Genomic DNA, 13,510 nt, shown 5'->3' on the forward strand with positions numbered 1-13,510 from the left:
CTAGTTCTTTGAGAGCAATATAAATCTTTTGACTAAATCATTAAAGGCTTGTTTCACTTGCTTGTTCCTAAGAGTGTAAATAAATGGGTTTAACATGGGGGAAATGGAAGTAGTGAGTATTGATACTCCCTTATTGATGGCCATTTCATCTTTTGCTGAGGGTTTGACATATATAAAGATACAGCTGCCATAGGTGATAGAAACCACAATAATATGGGAAGAACATGTAGAAAAGGCCTTTTTCCTTTGCTGGGCAGTGGGGAATCTTAGAATGGTTCTGATGATATATACATAGGACAAAACCACACACACAAGAGTCATGATAAAGGTCAACACACAGCAGACAATAATTATCTGCTCTACGAACCATGTGTCTGAGCATGAGATCTTCAGGAGAGGGTTAGCATCACAAACGAAGTGGTCAATGACATTAGAGTCACAGAATTCCAGATTTAGTCCCAAGCTGAGTGGTGGAAGCATGATCAGCAAAGTGGTCATCCAACAGCAAAAGATGAGCCTTTTGCAGACCCTGGGGTTCATGATGGTCATATAATGTAGAGGTTTGCAGATGGCTATATATCGATCATAGGACATGGTGGCCAGGAGAAAAAAGTCTGTTATTCCAAAGAGGTATGTAAAAAATAATTGGCATGCACAAGCATTATAGGTAATGGCTCTGTCACCTGTTGATATACTGTACAAGAATCTAGGAATACAGGCAGAGGTGAATGAGAGTTCTAGGAAGGAGAAATTTTGGAGAAAAAAGTACATGGCAGTTTTAAGGTGGGAATCCACTAAGGTGAGGATAATGATGGTCAGGTTTCCAGTTACACTTAACATGTAGGTGATAAGTAGAAATATAAAAATCAGAATTTGCAGTTGGGGGTCTTCTGTCAGTCCCAAGAGGATGAATTTGGTAAGTGACGTATGATTTCTCATTCCTCAGTCCCAACTTCTTCCCAATCTGCATGTAAACCTGAGAGAGATCGGAACTTATAAGAGGGTAGGAAATTTTTTCCAATGGATTTTTGTTTAGAAAAGCCAAACAATGTATTTTACTTATATATTTAAAACTATAATAACTATTTTACAATAATTCATGCTTTCAGCTCTGTTGATATGAATTTTGATAGGTTTGAAACTTGTCTTTCAAACATTTTTTGACTACAATGTGTGGTAAGATATATATTTTTACATTGCAATCCAGTGTACATGTACATATATCTGAAACAAAAATTTCAAAAAACAGTAATCCTTAGATGCCCTATTCTTTGATGGTTTCTATTCTACTTTATCTAATTAAAAATAAATACTAGTATCAAATTGATTTTATAGTCAAGTGGTCATGACCTGTAGTTTGAATAAAATTGAATTTTCTTAAGGATTCTTTAAATAATACAGTCCAAATATAGCACAATTTTCCATGATTTTTCAAAAATTTACTCTATCCAAATTTACCTTTGGAATTGATTTGTTCATGACATACTTTGTTCCACTGAGAGCAATAAAATCATCAACTTTAGGTTGTCTTTCTTTTTTTGGTTAACACTGAAATACTTTCATTTTTCCTACATAAAAAGTAAGCACATTTATATGATGAAATATTCCATGTTACTACTGTAAAATGCAATAGAAAATATATGAAATAAAATATAACAATATGTAGAAAATGATAATACCTCCATTAGATTTAATATTCTACAATAAAATAAGATAAACTAAAACCCATAAAATGGAAGGCAGTTTTAAAAAGCAAATTATGTGAGCCAAGTGAAGAATAAATGTGATCAATGAACATTTCATATAAATTGTCTTAGATTTTATATGAGGAAAATGAAAAGTAATCAACAATGGCATGGCAATTTCACCATGATTTCATTAAACTGAAAAAATGTAAACATTTCTCCATAGAGAATGTTATTAAAAGGTTAATGGATATCAGTCTTCTATTGACTTGGGCTGGGAGGGTGAAGATCTATATCCATTCCTGAATTAAAAGGTGAAGATATCAATATATATTCATTTTTCCATACTTTATATTATACACACATATGAATGATTAAATCCTAATATTTTTCTAATTATAAACAATTACATGACTCTCATAAAACATCTAAAAGACATGAAATGTCTAACACGAAACATAAAATTTGTCAGTAATCTTAGCCTCCAAGGAAACCCAGAGTTCACAATTCCAAGTATATTGTTGAAGTTCCTTTATTAGGACTGCCCTAGGTCCTGTCATTTATTAACACAGTATGTACAAAATTGTTGCTGCTGGTCATCTGGAAGAATCTGAGAAGTAGAAGATCTTTGTTCTTGCTCCCAGAGCTGTATCCTCTGTTGAATGGGGCCAGGGTGTCTCCAGCTCAAGCCTCATCTGATCCACTGACAAGCTTGGTTATCTCCTATCTAGTGGGCCAGTCTCCCTTCTAGGAGGAGCTGTGAGCTTCTCCATCCAAGACTTGATCCTCAGGACCAGGCAGTGTGGCTGGGATAAGCCAGTTACAGCAGGGAAGACATAAGCTTCCTGGGTGGCCATGGCATAGAAGGTCTGCACCATGGTGCACAGAAGTCCCTGGAGCTGGGGGAGCTCAGAGAGCTGCTCCCAGGTCAGTGGAGAATGTACCTGCTGTGCCCACACCTGCACTATGTCTTGATACACGGCCTCAGACGTAGCACGCAGGGCAGTTATCAGACTTTTCCGAAGTGGCTGTGGGTGGTCTATTGGGGAATGAGATTTGGGCCACATGCTGTGCCCAGTTCAGGCCTTCAGGTGTCGCCTATGGCTGGCATTTTGGGTCTCCTCCATTTCACTGCTGTGTACAGCAGCAGAGGTTTTCGGTTTCTTTCCAAAAGTCGAGCTGCACTCATCTTTTGGACAGTTCCCTACTGCTCTATTGTGGCAGCTGTCCTTGGAACTGATTTTCCTCTTCCTGGATTCCCCCCAACCTGAACTGGCCTCTGATTCTGATCTAGCAGTGCTGTTTCTGGCTTTGGGCTTAGTTTCTTGGAATTCTCCTCCTCATTTGGGTTGGGCTCTGATTTTTGCCTCTTGGTGTGGTTCTCACTGGAATGGGCAGAGAGTGCCTTGCCTTTTTCTTCAGATGGTTTTTCTCTCCTCCTCTGAGTCTCCATCAGTAGAGTAAATCTGTTTGAAAGGGGACTGATCATTTTGGCATTGGCTGTAGAGGCAGTGGGGATCTAGGTTTTCCCATCCCATGTTGAAGTTCAAGTAAAAGGTCTTCTCTCTTACACATCCAGATTCAGAGTTAGATTGTCTTTCTTTTCTAAGAATTTTCCTTTTGTGACAAAATGAAATTTTACTCTATTTCATTATCTGCTTCCAGCTTTTTTTCCCCTGGATAAATTGAAAACAGAGGGGAGGTGGTTATAATACAACCAGATGTTTCTATATCTGTGTGTCAAAACAGTTGAGGATCCTGTTCTGTGGCCATGACCAAACCTATAATTCATCTACAAAGGACAATCTCCTGTAAATAATCATCCACTAGGTCTTTCTGATGGCCTTCTCAAATTGTTTATACCTTTACTTTATTTTTACTGATTATCCACTTCGGTGCAAAACACAGGGAGCTTTTGATATATACCTAATTCACAAATAAGTGAGAATATATTTTGTAAAAGGTGTACATAGCTGAAGAATATGATCCTATTGTTTTATGATTTTAGTCTGATATTTGTCTGACTGGAACACTTAGACTCCTTGTTATCAAGTCACTGATGTTACAATAAGCTCTATAAGTATTAAATACATCCTCTAATCAGACCTCCATTTTTCAGCTTCTACAATAATTTTCTCTGATTCTCAATTTACACCTTAATCCTTAACTGTTTATTGTGTGGCTTTTGAACCCACCACTCTATTGAAACTGCTCTTGGCAAGTTTATATACAGTTTATTCAGGTTAAATGAACATAGTCATTTTATTGACCTTTTTGCTACATTTAGCACTGTCAATCCTTCTTTTCTTCTTACAATTTTCTAGACAGATTGCTTGCATGATATTCACACTCGTGGTTTTTGTTTTTCCTTCTGGTTTCTTTATGGGATCTCTTCCCCTATTCATTTTTGCAGCCTTGATATTTCTCATACTTCATCCCAACTCTTCTCTGCTTCTCTCTGTTTTTCCTGGGCATTGCATTTCCTGGACATTTGATGACTTCGATTTAGCATTTAAAATTTTATGATTTCTGGCCGGGCGCGGTGGCTCACGCCTGTAATCCTAGCTCTGGGAGGCCGAGGCGGGTGGATCGCTCGAGGTCAGGAGTTCGAGACCAGCCTGAGCAAGAGTGAGACCCCGTCTCTACTAAAAATAGAAAGAAATTATCTGGCCAACTAAAAAAATATATATATACAAAAAAAAATTAGCCGGGCATGGTGGCTCATGCCTGTAGTCCCAGCTACTAGGGAGGCTGAGGCAGTAGGATCGCTTAAGCCCAGGAGTTTGAGGTTGCTGTGAGCTAGGCTGATGCCACGGCACTCACTCTAGCCCGGGCAACAAAGTGACACTCTGTCTCAAAAAAAAAAAAAAAAAAAAAAAAAAAAAAAATAAATAAATAAAATTTTATGATTTCAACATGTGTATTTCTAGACATGATGTCACTCAATGTTAGGCATTTGCACCTGGAAGTTTCACACTCCCTGTAAGTGAACATGTTCAAAAGGGAATACCTTATTTTCTGTCTCTCTATTATTCCTTGCCCTACTCTTTCTTGGCTATTCTAAAACCAAAAGCCAACAGTGGTTGCCCTATATGAGCAATTAAGATCAAACTTTATTGTTTCTCAGTTTAGCCTTATCTTGAAACCCTATTGACATTACAGGTACTTTCACTTAATTTGGCTGTTCCCCTGACTCTAACATGGGGAAGTTTGGTGGTGGTGGAATTGTGGGGAGTGGCTCTAAAAACACACCATACTGTGAGATAGGTGTTGTGGTAGCCATTTTACATGGACTGCCTGTCTGGAAAAACTTCCCATTTAATCATTTGTGTTTTTCCCTCTCCCCTACTCCATGGTATTTACTGATTCTGACTTATACCTGGCTCTTAAAAATTATTCCTCAGATTTCTGTTTAGACTCTTCAGAGTAATCTTTCTGAATCTTCCAAACTACATTAAGACCTTTCTGCATTTAGTCACACCCTATGCTTAACAGAGGAAATAAAAATTTGTTGAAAACAGGACTTTAATCTTGTTTAGTGTAACAGCCACAGAATGGAAGGAGTCTGAATCTTAGAATTAAGTCTAGACAAATGTTTACCCTCATACCTAGGTCAAGTTACATTACTTCTTATGTGGACTCAATTTTAAAACTATTTTGACACTCTTAATTTTGCCACATCCCTGACTCTAATTTAGGGGATTCTTGTTTGCTTTTACATTTGATGGAGGAAATGTTCTGAGTGGCTCTTAAGTCACACCATAACCTACTACCTACTAAGCACATACATAATACTCACATTAAGGTAAAAAACTTGTTAACTGACTTATCCCTGTGTCTGGAACAGAAATAATTTTCATTTTATGGTTTTCATTTATGCTTCCTCAATACACCTACCAGAGATATATTAAAACAAGAGTTTAAGGGCTCTTAAGTTCTGGATTTGGACCAATAGTTCTTTGGTTGCTCCTTGGCTGATGCCAACTAACTACACTAACATTTGTTCCAATGATTTTACCCTCCAATCTTGTTCAAGGCCATCAATAAATTGATAAAAGAAAACCACCCCATCATTTATTTATTTATTTTTTTTTGCGAGGGGGAGAGAGAGACAGAGAGATGATCCCATCATTTCTCATAGAAACTTTAATTACTTGGCTATTTGAAGATTTCATTTGATTGCTTTAAAATATTCCTTTTCTCCAGTAGTAGGAGATAGTTTCTACCCACTATATGCCATTTCCCATAGCAAATCTCCCAGAGTTTACAGCTTCTATTAGAGAAAGGGAGGATGGACCCTGATTTATTGTCTTAGGAAAAGCTGGGACATTCCCAAAAATATAAGCTTCACACAAGTAACAAAAATTAATTAAGAGATTAACACTTAAGTAACTAAAATACATTGATTAACAGAATAATTACTCAAAATATAGAAGAAAATTATACATATAACCCACCTACCTGTCTTTTCCTCAATCCTGAGGCACCTAGCTGATGCTTTACACAATGCTGGAAACTTTGGACAGTGTCCTTGCTCCTAAATATCTTCAAAAATAAGTTGACCCTGTCATTTGACTGATTTCTGTTTATTTCTTTTGTCTTTTTAGAAAACTGAATATTTTAAAGAATGCAGGAATCTTAATTGTGTCAACAGATAATTTCCAGTTTAAGGCTGACTCTAGAAGTCTCTCATTTTGTCTGTCTTTAGATGCCTGCTATGTATTGATGCACAAAGCCAGCCATATCAGCATCTTAATCACATTCAATGTTATGAACTCTTGTTTCATTTCAATTCAATTAACTATTCACATCTTTTCAATTCTGATAAAACATAATCAAACTATTTCTCAGGTAAAATGATTTTCCAAGTCTCTCAGATACTATAAATATAATGGTTTCAGCTGGCTATTTATCCCTGAGCATGAGGAGGATTAGACGGATGAAGAAGACTATGTTTGCAGAGGGCACGTGTGGACTTCTGGTCATTCTTACTCATGGACCCAAACTTACCTCACAGGCAGTTCTGGAGTGGCATTGACTTATCGGTTCTCTTCATTTCTACAATGTAGCCAAGACTTTTCTACCAAAGCATTTGTTTGATTTTGAAAGTTGTGTTCAAAGATCTGAGAAAATATTAATATCAGGAATACTCTCTGGTTTGAAAATTCCGAATATTCAGATATTCCCTAGACAAAAGGAGGATTTTTTACAACAACAGGATTGCCATTTGTTTTATTTGCTAAACATGAAAACAAGTGAATAAGTAATAGTCCTTCATGAATTAGGTTCCAAAGTGATTAATTAATTTTTTGTGTAATAAACATTTGGCACAGATCATAAAACATGCAGCGGTGGGAAGAGTATCCTCAGAGAACTGAAGATTTCACAGTAACATTAAACATTCACAAATATGAAGACATCCCTTATATGTTATTTTTCAAGTTACTTTGATACTTAAAAACTTATAAACTGTTTTTTGTTCCAATAATTACAAATATGAATTATCATTTAGAGAACTGTGTAATATTTTTTTGGCGCATTCTATCAGAATTTGAAATGAATCCCAACAGCTAAAATTTTGCAAATAAAATTTTTTTCACTATTTTAAAAGTGATACCTAAAACTGATTGTGATACCTAAAGCTAATTATAAAATTTTTATTATAAATTATGTTGTTTAATTGTAGATCAACTATCAACAGTGATACAGATGTATTTTTGTACAAATATTTTTGGCTACCTAGAGTATTTCTTATAAGTACAATTTCAGAAAACATTCAAAAGGGTAAATAATTTTATACAAATAAGTCTTGTATGTAGGAATGTTCTTGTAACCATATAAATAATGGACATTATTGTTATTATTTTTACATAATATATTATTTCTATGTATAAGTTATTATTTTTATATATGTTATTTAAATGCCTTGATTGTGCTACAAATATTTTTCTCAATTTTTTGTTGGCCTTTAGTTGTGTTTATGCTATTTTCTTGACATGGAAAAAAGTTTATAGTTTTATGAATAGGACTCATATTTATTTAATATCTATTCTTCATAATTTATACTTTTTAAATGTTATGCTTTTCTATTTTTCAAATAATTATATTATTTAATAAAAAGATGTTTTAATATTGACATTGATAGTTTTCCTTCAAAATTGCTCAATATGTTTAACTTTTTCTCAACATGATTTACCTATGTCTTTTATTATTTGAGATTACCCTTTTTTTGCTCATACTTTATATTTTTAAAAAATTTTGGTAAAATACATATGGCATAAAATTTACCACCCAACTCTTTTTAGCTGTACTGTACTTAACACAGTAGTGTCAAGTACATTCATATTCATATATCTGTGTGCTACCTTTAGTATTTTAATAAATATATTTTGTTTTTTCTGTAATGTCTAGTAATGATTGATATCACAGAGCTTTGTTGCAAATAGAACAAATCACTTGGCCTTACTGTTTTCCTCTTTCCTTTGTCTTTGTATCATTTTATAAGGTGTTATCTAGTGCTTTATTTTGAGATTGTAATTCTTTTTTTTTTTTTAAGGTCAATATCATTTCAGATTTAAGAATAATTGTTATTCATTTTTCTAAATATCTTACTTCTCTTATACTACAGGTATTTTCCTCTCTTGGATTAATACTTTTTTCCCTAGAGTATAGCATTTAGTAATTCTTTCAGTTATAAAATAAGTTAAACTTTTGAGTTCTTTCATTTCTTCAATTGTATTAATTTTGCCCTCACACTTGAATGATTCTTTCCCTAGGTATATAATTTTCTATTTGAAATAATTTTCCTGGAATAATTTTATCTTTGTGCATAAAAGCTTGCAATATAAGTACCTGTTTTTACATTTGTATAATGACAGTTAATAATTATTGGGTGGGTTTTTGAATTTCTAGCTATATCTATTATTATTAAATTTAGTATTATGTGTTTAGGTATTCATTTCTATTTTTTTATCTTGCTTCTTACTCAGTGTTTAAGATCTTATTCATCAGTAGAAAATTATTTCTCTATACTTTCATTGCATTTCTCTTTATAACTATTTTTTTTTTTTTTGAGACAGAGTCTTGCCTTGTTGCCCAGGCTAGAATGAGTGCCGTGGCATAGACCCGTCAGCTTAAGCAATCCTACTGCCTCAGCCTCCCGAGTAGTTGGGACTACAGGCATGTGCCACCATGCCTGGCTAATTTTTTTTTAATATATATATATTTTTAGTTGGCCAGATAATTTCTTTCTATTTTTAGTAGAGATGGGGTCTCGCTCTTGCTCAGGCTGGTCTTGAACTCCTGACCTTGAGCGATCCACCCGCTTCTGCCTCCCAGAGTGCTAGGATTACAGGCGTGAGCCACCGCGCCCGGCCAACTATTCTTTTTTTCTGTCTAGCACACTGTAGGGATACTGGAACCAATGGATCCATCTTTTTTTTTATTTCAGCATATTATGGGGGTACAAAAGTTTAGGTTATGTATATTGCCCTTGCCCTCCACTGCCCCCGAATCAGAGCTTCAAGCGTGTCCATCCCCTAGATGGTGCACATCGGGTTTCACTGATCATCACCTAAGAGCACATTTAGGATCCATCTTTAATGACTCAAATTTTATTTCTTCCTTCTTTCTTTTTTTAAAATCTGGGAATGTCTTTATTACAACTTCACTTTTGAAAAAAATAGTTGTGCTAGGTTTAAAAATGTTTATTATTGATACATATTTCTGGGGTACATATGATATTTTTATACATGCATACTATGTATAATGATCAAATCAATATAATTGGGATATCTATTGCCTCAAACATTTATCATTTCTTTGTGTTGGGGACATTGCAAATCTTGTCTTGCTAATTTTTTTAAATTTCAGAGTATTATGGGGGTACAAATACTTTGGTTACATAAATTACCTTTGCACCACCGACAAGCATGCCCATCCCCCAGACAGTGCGCACTGCATCTGTTAGGTGTGGATTTACCCTTCCCCTCCTCCCCCTCCCACCTGCCCGACACCCTATGAATGTTACTTCCCATATGTGCACATTGGTGTTGATCAATCAGTACCAATTCAATGGTGAGTACATGTGGTGTTTGTTTTTCCATTCTTGTGATAATTCATTTAGAAGAATGGGCTCCAGCTCAATTCAGGATAATCCAATAGGTAGTTCAACTTTTTTATGGCTGAGTAGTACTCCATGGAATGAATACACACACACACACACACACACACACACACACATCTCAATCACATTTTATCAATCCACTCATATATTGATGGGCACTTGGGTTGTTTCCACATCTTTGCAATTGTGAATTGTGCTGTTACAAACACTAATCAGTGTTTGTCTATTGTGTTGATCCATGTATAGTGCAGTTCTGAGTACTTCTTGCAGGGCAGGTCGGGTCTTGACAAGTTCCCTCAGTATTTGCTTGTCTGAGAAGGTTTTTATTTCTCTCTCCTATAAGAAACTTAGTTTTGGAGGATAAAAAATTCTAGGCTGGTCATTAGTCTGTTTGAGAAAACTGAGAATGGGGTCCCAAACCTTTCTGGCTTGTAAGGTGTCAGTTGAGAAGCCTGCAGTTAGTCTGACAGGTTTTCCTTTGTAAGTTACCTGATTTTTTTTGCCTTGCTGCTTGTAGGAGTGCCTTTTTTGTGTTTTCTTTGGCAAGTCTCATGACTGTGTCGTAGTGTTTGCCTCTTTGCGATGAATCTCCTAGGAGTCCTTTTAGGTTCTTGTATCTGTATATCTAGATTTCTAGTAAGGCCAGGGAAATTTTCCTCAATTATTTCTTCAAATAGATTTTCCAACCCTTGTGTATTTTCTTCTTTACCCGCAGGAATGCCTATGATTCTTATGTTTGACCTCCTTACATAATCTCTTATTTCTTGTAGGTTTTGTTTGTTTCTCTTATTTCTCTGTTCTTTGTCTTCAACTGACTTGTTTAGCTCAAAGGTGTTATCTCAAGCTCTGAGATGCTTTCTTCCGCCTGTCTAGCCTACACTTAACTCATTCCACTGTGCTTTGTAAATCCTTGAATGAAGTTTTCATTTCCAGAAGTTCTGTTTGGTTTTTCTTCAATAATTTTATTTCTTTAGAGAATTTTTCATTCTTATCCTGCACTGTTTTTGTGATTGCTTTGTGTTGGGTTTCTATTTTCTCTTGTATATTTTATTGAGCTTCCTTATGGTCCATATTCAAAATTCTACATCTGTCATTTTAATCTTTTCGTTTAGGTTGGTATCCATTGATAAAGAGTTATTGTTTTCCCTTGGGAGTGTCCTTTTGTTTTAATTTTTCATATTTCTGGGGTTCTTTTTCTGGTTTCTTCTCATCAGGCCTCTCAATGGAGAGCTGAGGGTGCTAGGGCTGGCTTATGGACCTGTCTCTGAGCTCCCAAAGATCAGTCCCTGCCCATGCCAGGCAGGGCAGTGCTGATCCTGAATTGCCTTTGGGGTGCTTTAGCAGGTTTGGGGAACCTCTCAGCTTATGCTGCTGTGGTGGTTCCTCTCTCAGTACTGGGCTCAGCCAGGAACACGCCCCCACTGCCAAGAAATAGGCTTGTCAGCACTGAGCACTCTCACGGTTGCTATGGAGGGGGGGAGGGGCTGCAGTTTCCAGGTGCCACTCTCGTGTGTGTGTGTGTGTGTGTGTGTGTGTGTGTGTGTGTGTGTATGCGTGCGCGCGTGCACGGGTTGCGGGGGGCAACGGGTCCTGCTTGCTTGTCCAAACCACCATGCGGTGGTCCCATGAAACCCCACTGTGGCTGCTCTGCTCTCAGTGGTGGGCTCGGCCAGGAATGCGCCCCTGCTGCAGAAAAACAGACTTTTCAGCACTGAGCACTCTCTTGGTTGCTATCGGTCAGAGTCCATGGTCTCTCCACACTGCTCTTGTGTCCTGGGGGCACTGGGTCCTGCTGCCTGTCCAAGCTGCCAGTGGGTGATACTGTGAAATGCTCCTGTGGTGGCTGGATTCTCAGTGGCAGGTTCTGCCAGGAATGTGCCCCCACTGCAGAGAAACAGGCTTCTCAGCACAGAGCACTCTCGCAGTTGCTCTGGGGGCAGGGGCCATGGACACAAGCTGGCTTGAGCCCAAGTCACTTTCTGTGATGCCAGGTATGGAGGGGGTACAGAGGAGGAGGCATCTATGTATAAGAATGCTGGTTCTCTGGTCTCTTGTGGCACTCTCCTTGGGGTGAAAGTTTTGTGTCCCACTGCTCATCAGAGTCACCCCCGTGGTGGAGGGGATCCCCTGTTACCCTGTGACTGCACTTCAGGTCTCTTTGGATTTGGTCCCTGCCACTGTCCTCTCTTCTCTCTCTTCCTCTTTCTGAGCTTCACAGCCCTTCTCAGTGGGGTCCCTGAATGCCTTGGCTGTCTCTCCCTGTGGTCCACACCTGAGCCACAGTTTTTCTCCACTTTCCTCAGTCTGACCTTCCACCCTTCAGCTGGGACAGTCGAACAAGCTGTGTCTCTAGTCGGCCATCCTGGCTCCCCCCCTGGTTATTCTATTTTGATTCATTTTATTTGCTGTCTTTGTTTCTCTTGTATAAATTTTGTTGACTTCCCTTCCAGTTCCTTAACTATTTTATAAACTATGTCCATTTGGTTAATAAGACCTTTGAAAGAATTCTTTAGCTCTGTTTTTTTCTTTAGAATGTTTCTGTTTTATTTTTTTCTATCATTTCAATCTTTCTGCTCAGATTTCATGCATATTGTCCAATTTATCCATTTCATTATTTAAAATATAGTTATTTTAAAGTGCCTGTCTTATAATTACAACATCTGGGACATCTCTAATTCTGGCTTTGATTGCTTTATATTTTAATATGGGTTATTCTCTCTTTCTGATTATCAGACATTGTGCTTACTTACAGGAATAGAGAATAAGGTAAGCAGTATTTTTATGTGGGAATGAATGTTTCTTCTTTTGTCAAGCCATTAGCGTTCGTAGTTGAGTAGTTTAGTAAGGAGTTGAGCTCAGTTTGAGTTTTCTTGTTGCTATTGTTATCAGTAGTGCACCAACAAGCTTAAACTTTGTTAGGAGTGAGCTGCTATTGTCTACTGCTTAGAGTGTGGCTGGTGTGCTGGAGGGTTTCTCAGTGTTTCTAGTTTATGCTCAGTTTTCAGCTATCTTGCATATCTGTGATATACTGAAGGTCTCTTTCTAAAGTTCTTGCAACTGTCCAGCAGTAGATTTCTGATAGTTGTTACTCAGCATTCAGTTTTTGCGGGAGCATGTCTGTTGCCTTGATTCGGCCTTGGTCTTAGACAGACCCTGTGTGCTTGGGCCCTGACACTAGAGCTTTCTCACTATTCATGTCCATTCTCCCCATGAAATTCAAGCTCTGCCTTTTATCTATGTGATCTTAGGTGGAAATTTCCTTCCCTTCTCCCAATGGTAGTGGGAGGTAGAGCATAGGCAGAGAATTGTTAAGCAATTGGTTAAGCAAGTAACCAAGATAATTAAGGTGCTTACTAAAGTTTACAAATACTCACCTCTGGCCAATCTTCCACTGACTCATAAATGGTACTCTCAAATTTACCCATGTAACATGGTTTTATTTTTTTCACAAGCCCATGCTATGTTTTCTTATATCCCTCAAGGGAATATACATTCATTTTGGATGTTTAGATTAACTTTTACAAAAATTTGAATTTTTTATAATGATATCACATTATTATAATTGTGTCTCGCCCCAAGATGATGGGGTGAATATGGATTCCATGTATCTATATTCTCTTTTCTCTTTTCTGATTAATGATTGAACTGTATTTCTTTTCACTCAAACATTCTGTTGGATATTCCTTCCTTATTATTTGCT

General features: G+C 37.1%; 1 protein-coding gene across 1 annotated transcript; it reads right to left on the reverse strand.

Moving 5' to 3' along the window:
• LOC123639711 (olfactory receptor 6C2-like) lies at window positions 1-939 on the reverse strand. Its single transcript, XM_045553771.1, has one exon. It carries the CDS (start codon window positions 937-939, stop codon window positions 1-3), a length of 939 nt encoding a protein of 312 aa, XP_045409727.1.
• Between the last annotated feature and the right edge of the window lie 12,571 nt (window positions 940-13,510).

Source organism: Lemur catta, chromosome 6 (genome assembly GCF_020740605.2).
Source record: "Lemur catta isolate mLemCat1 chromosome 6, mLemCat1.pri, whole genome shotgun sequence".
NCBI lineage: Eukaryota > Metazoa > Chordata > Mammalia > Primates > Lemuridae > Lemur > Lemur catta.

Coding starts and splice junctions, on each gene's coding strand:
- LOC123639711 (XM_045553771.1), bottom strand. CDS start 939: ATGAGAAATCATACGTCACTTACCAAATTCATCCTCTTGGGACTGACA.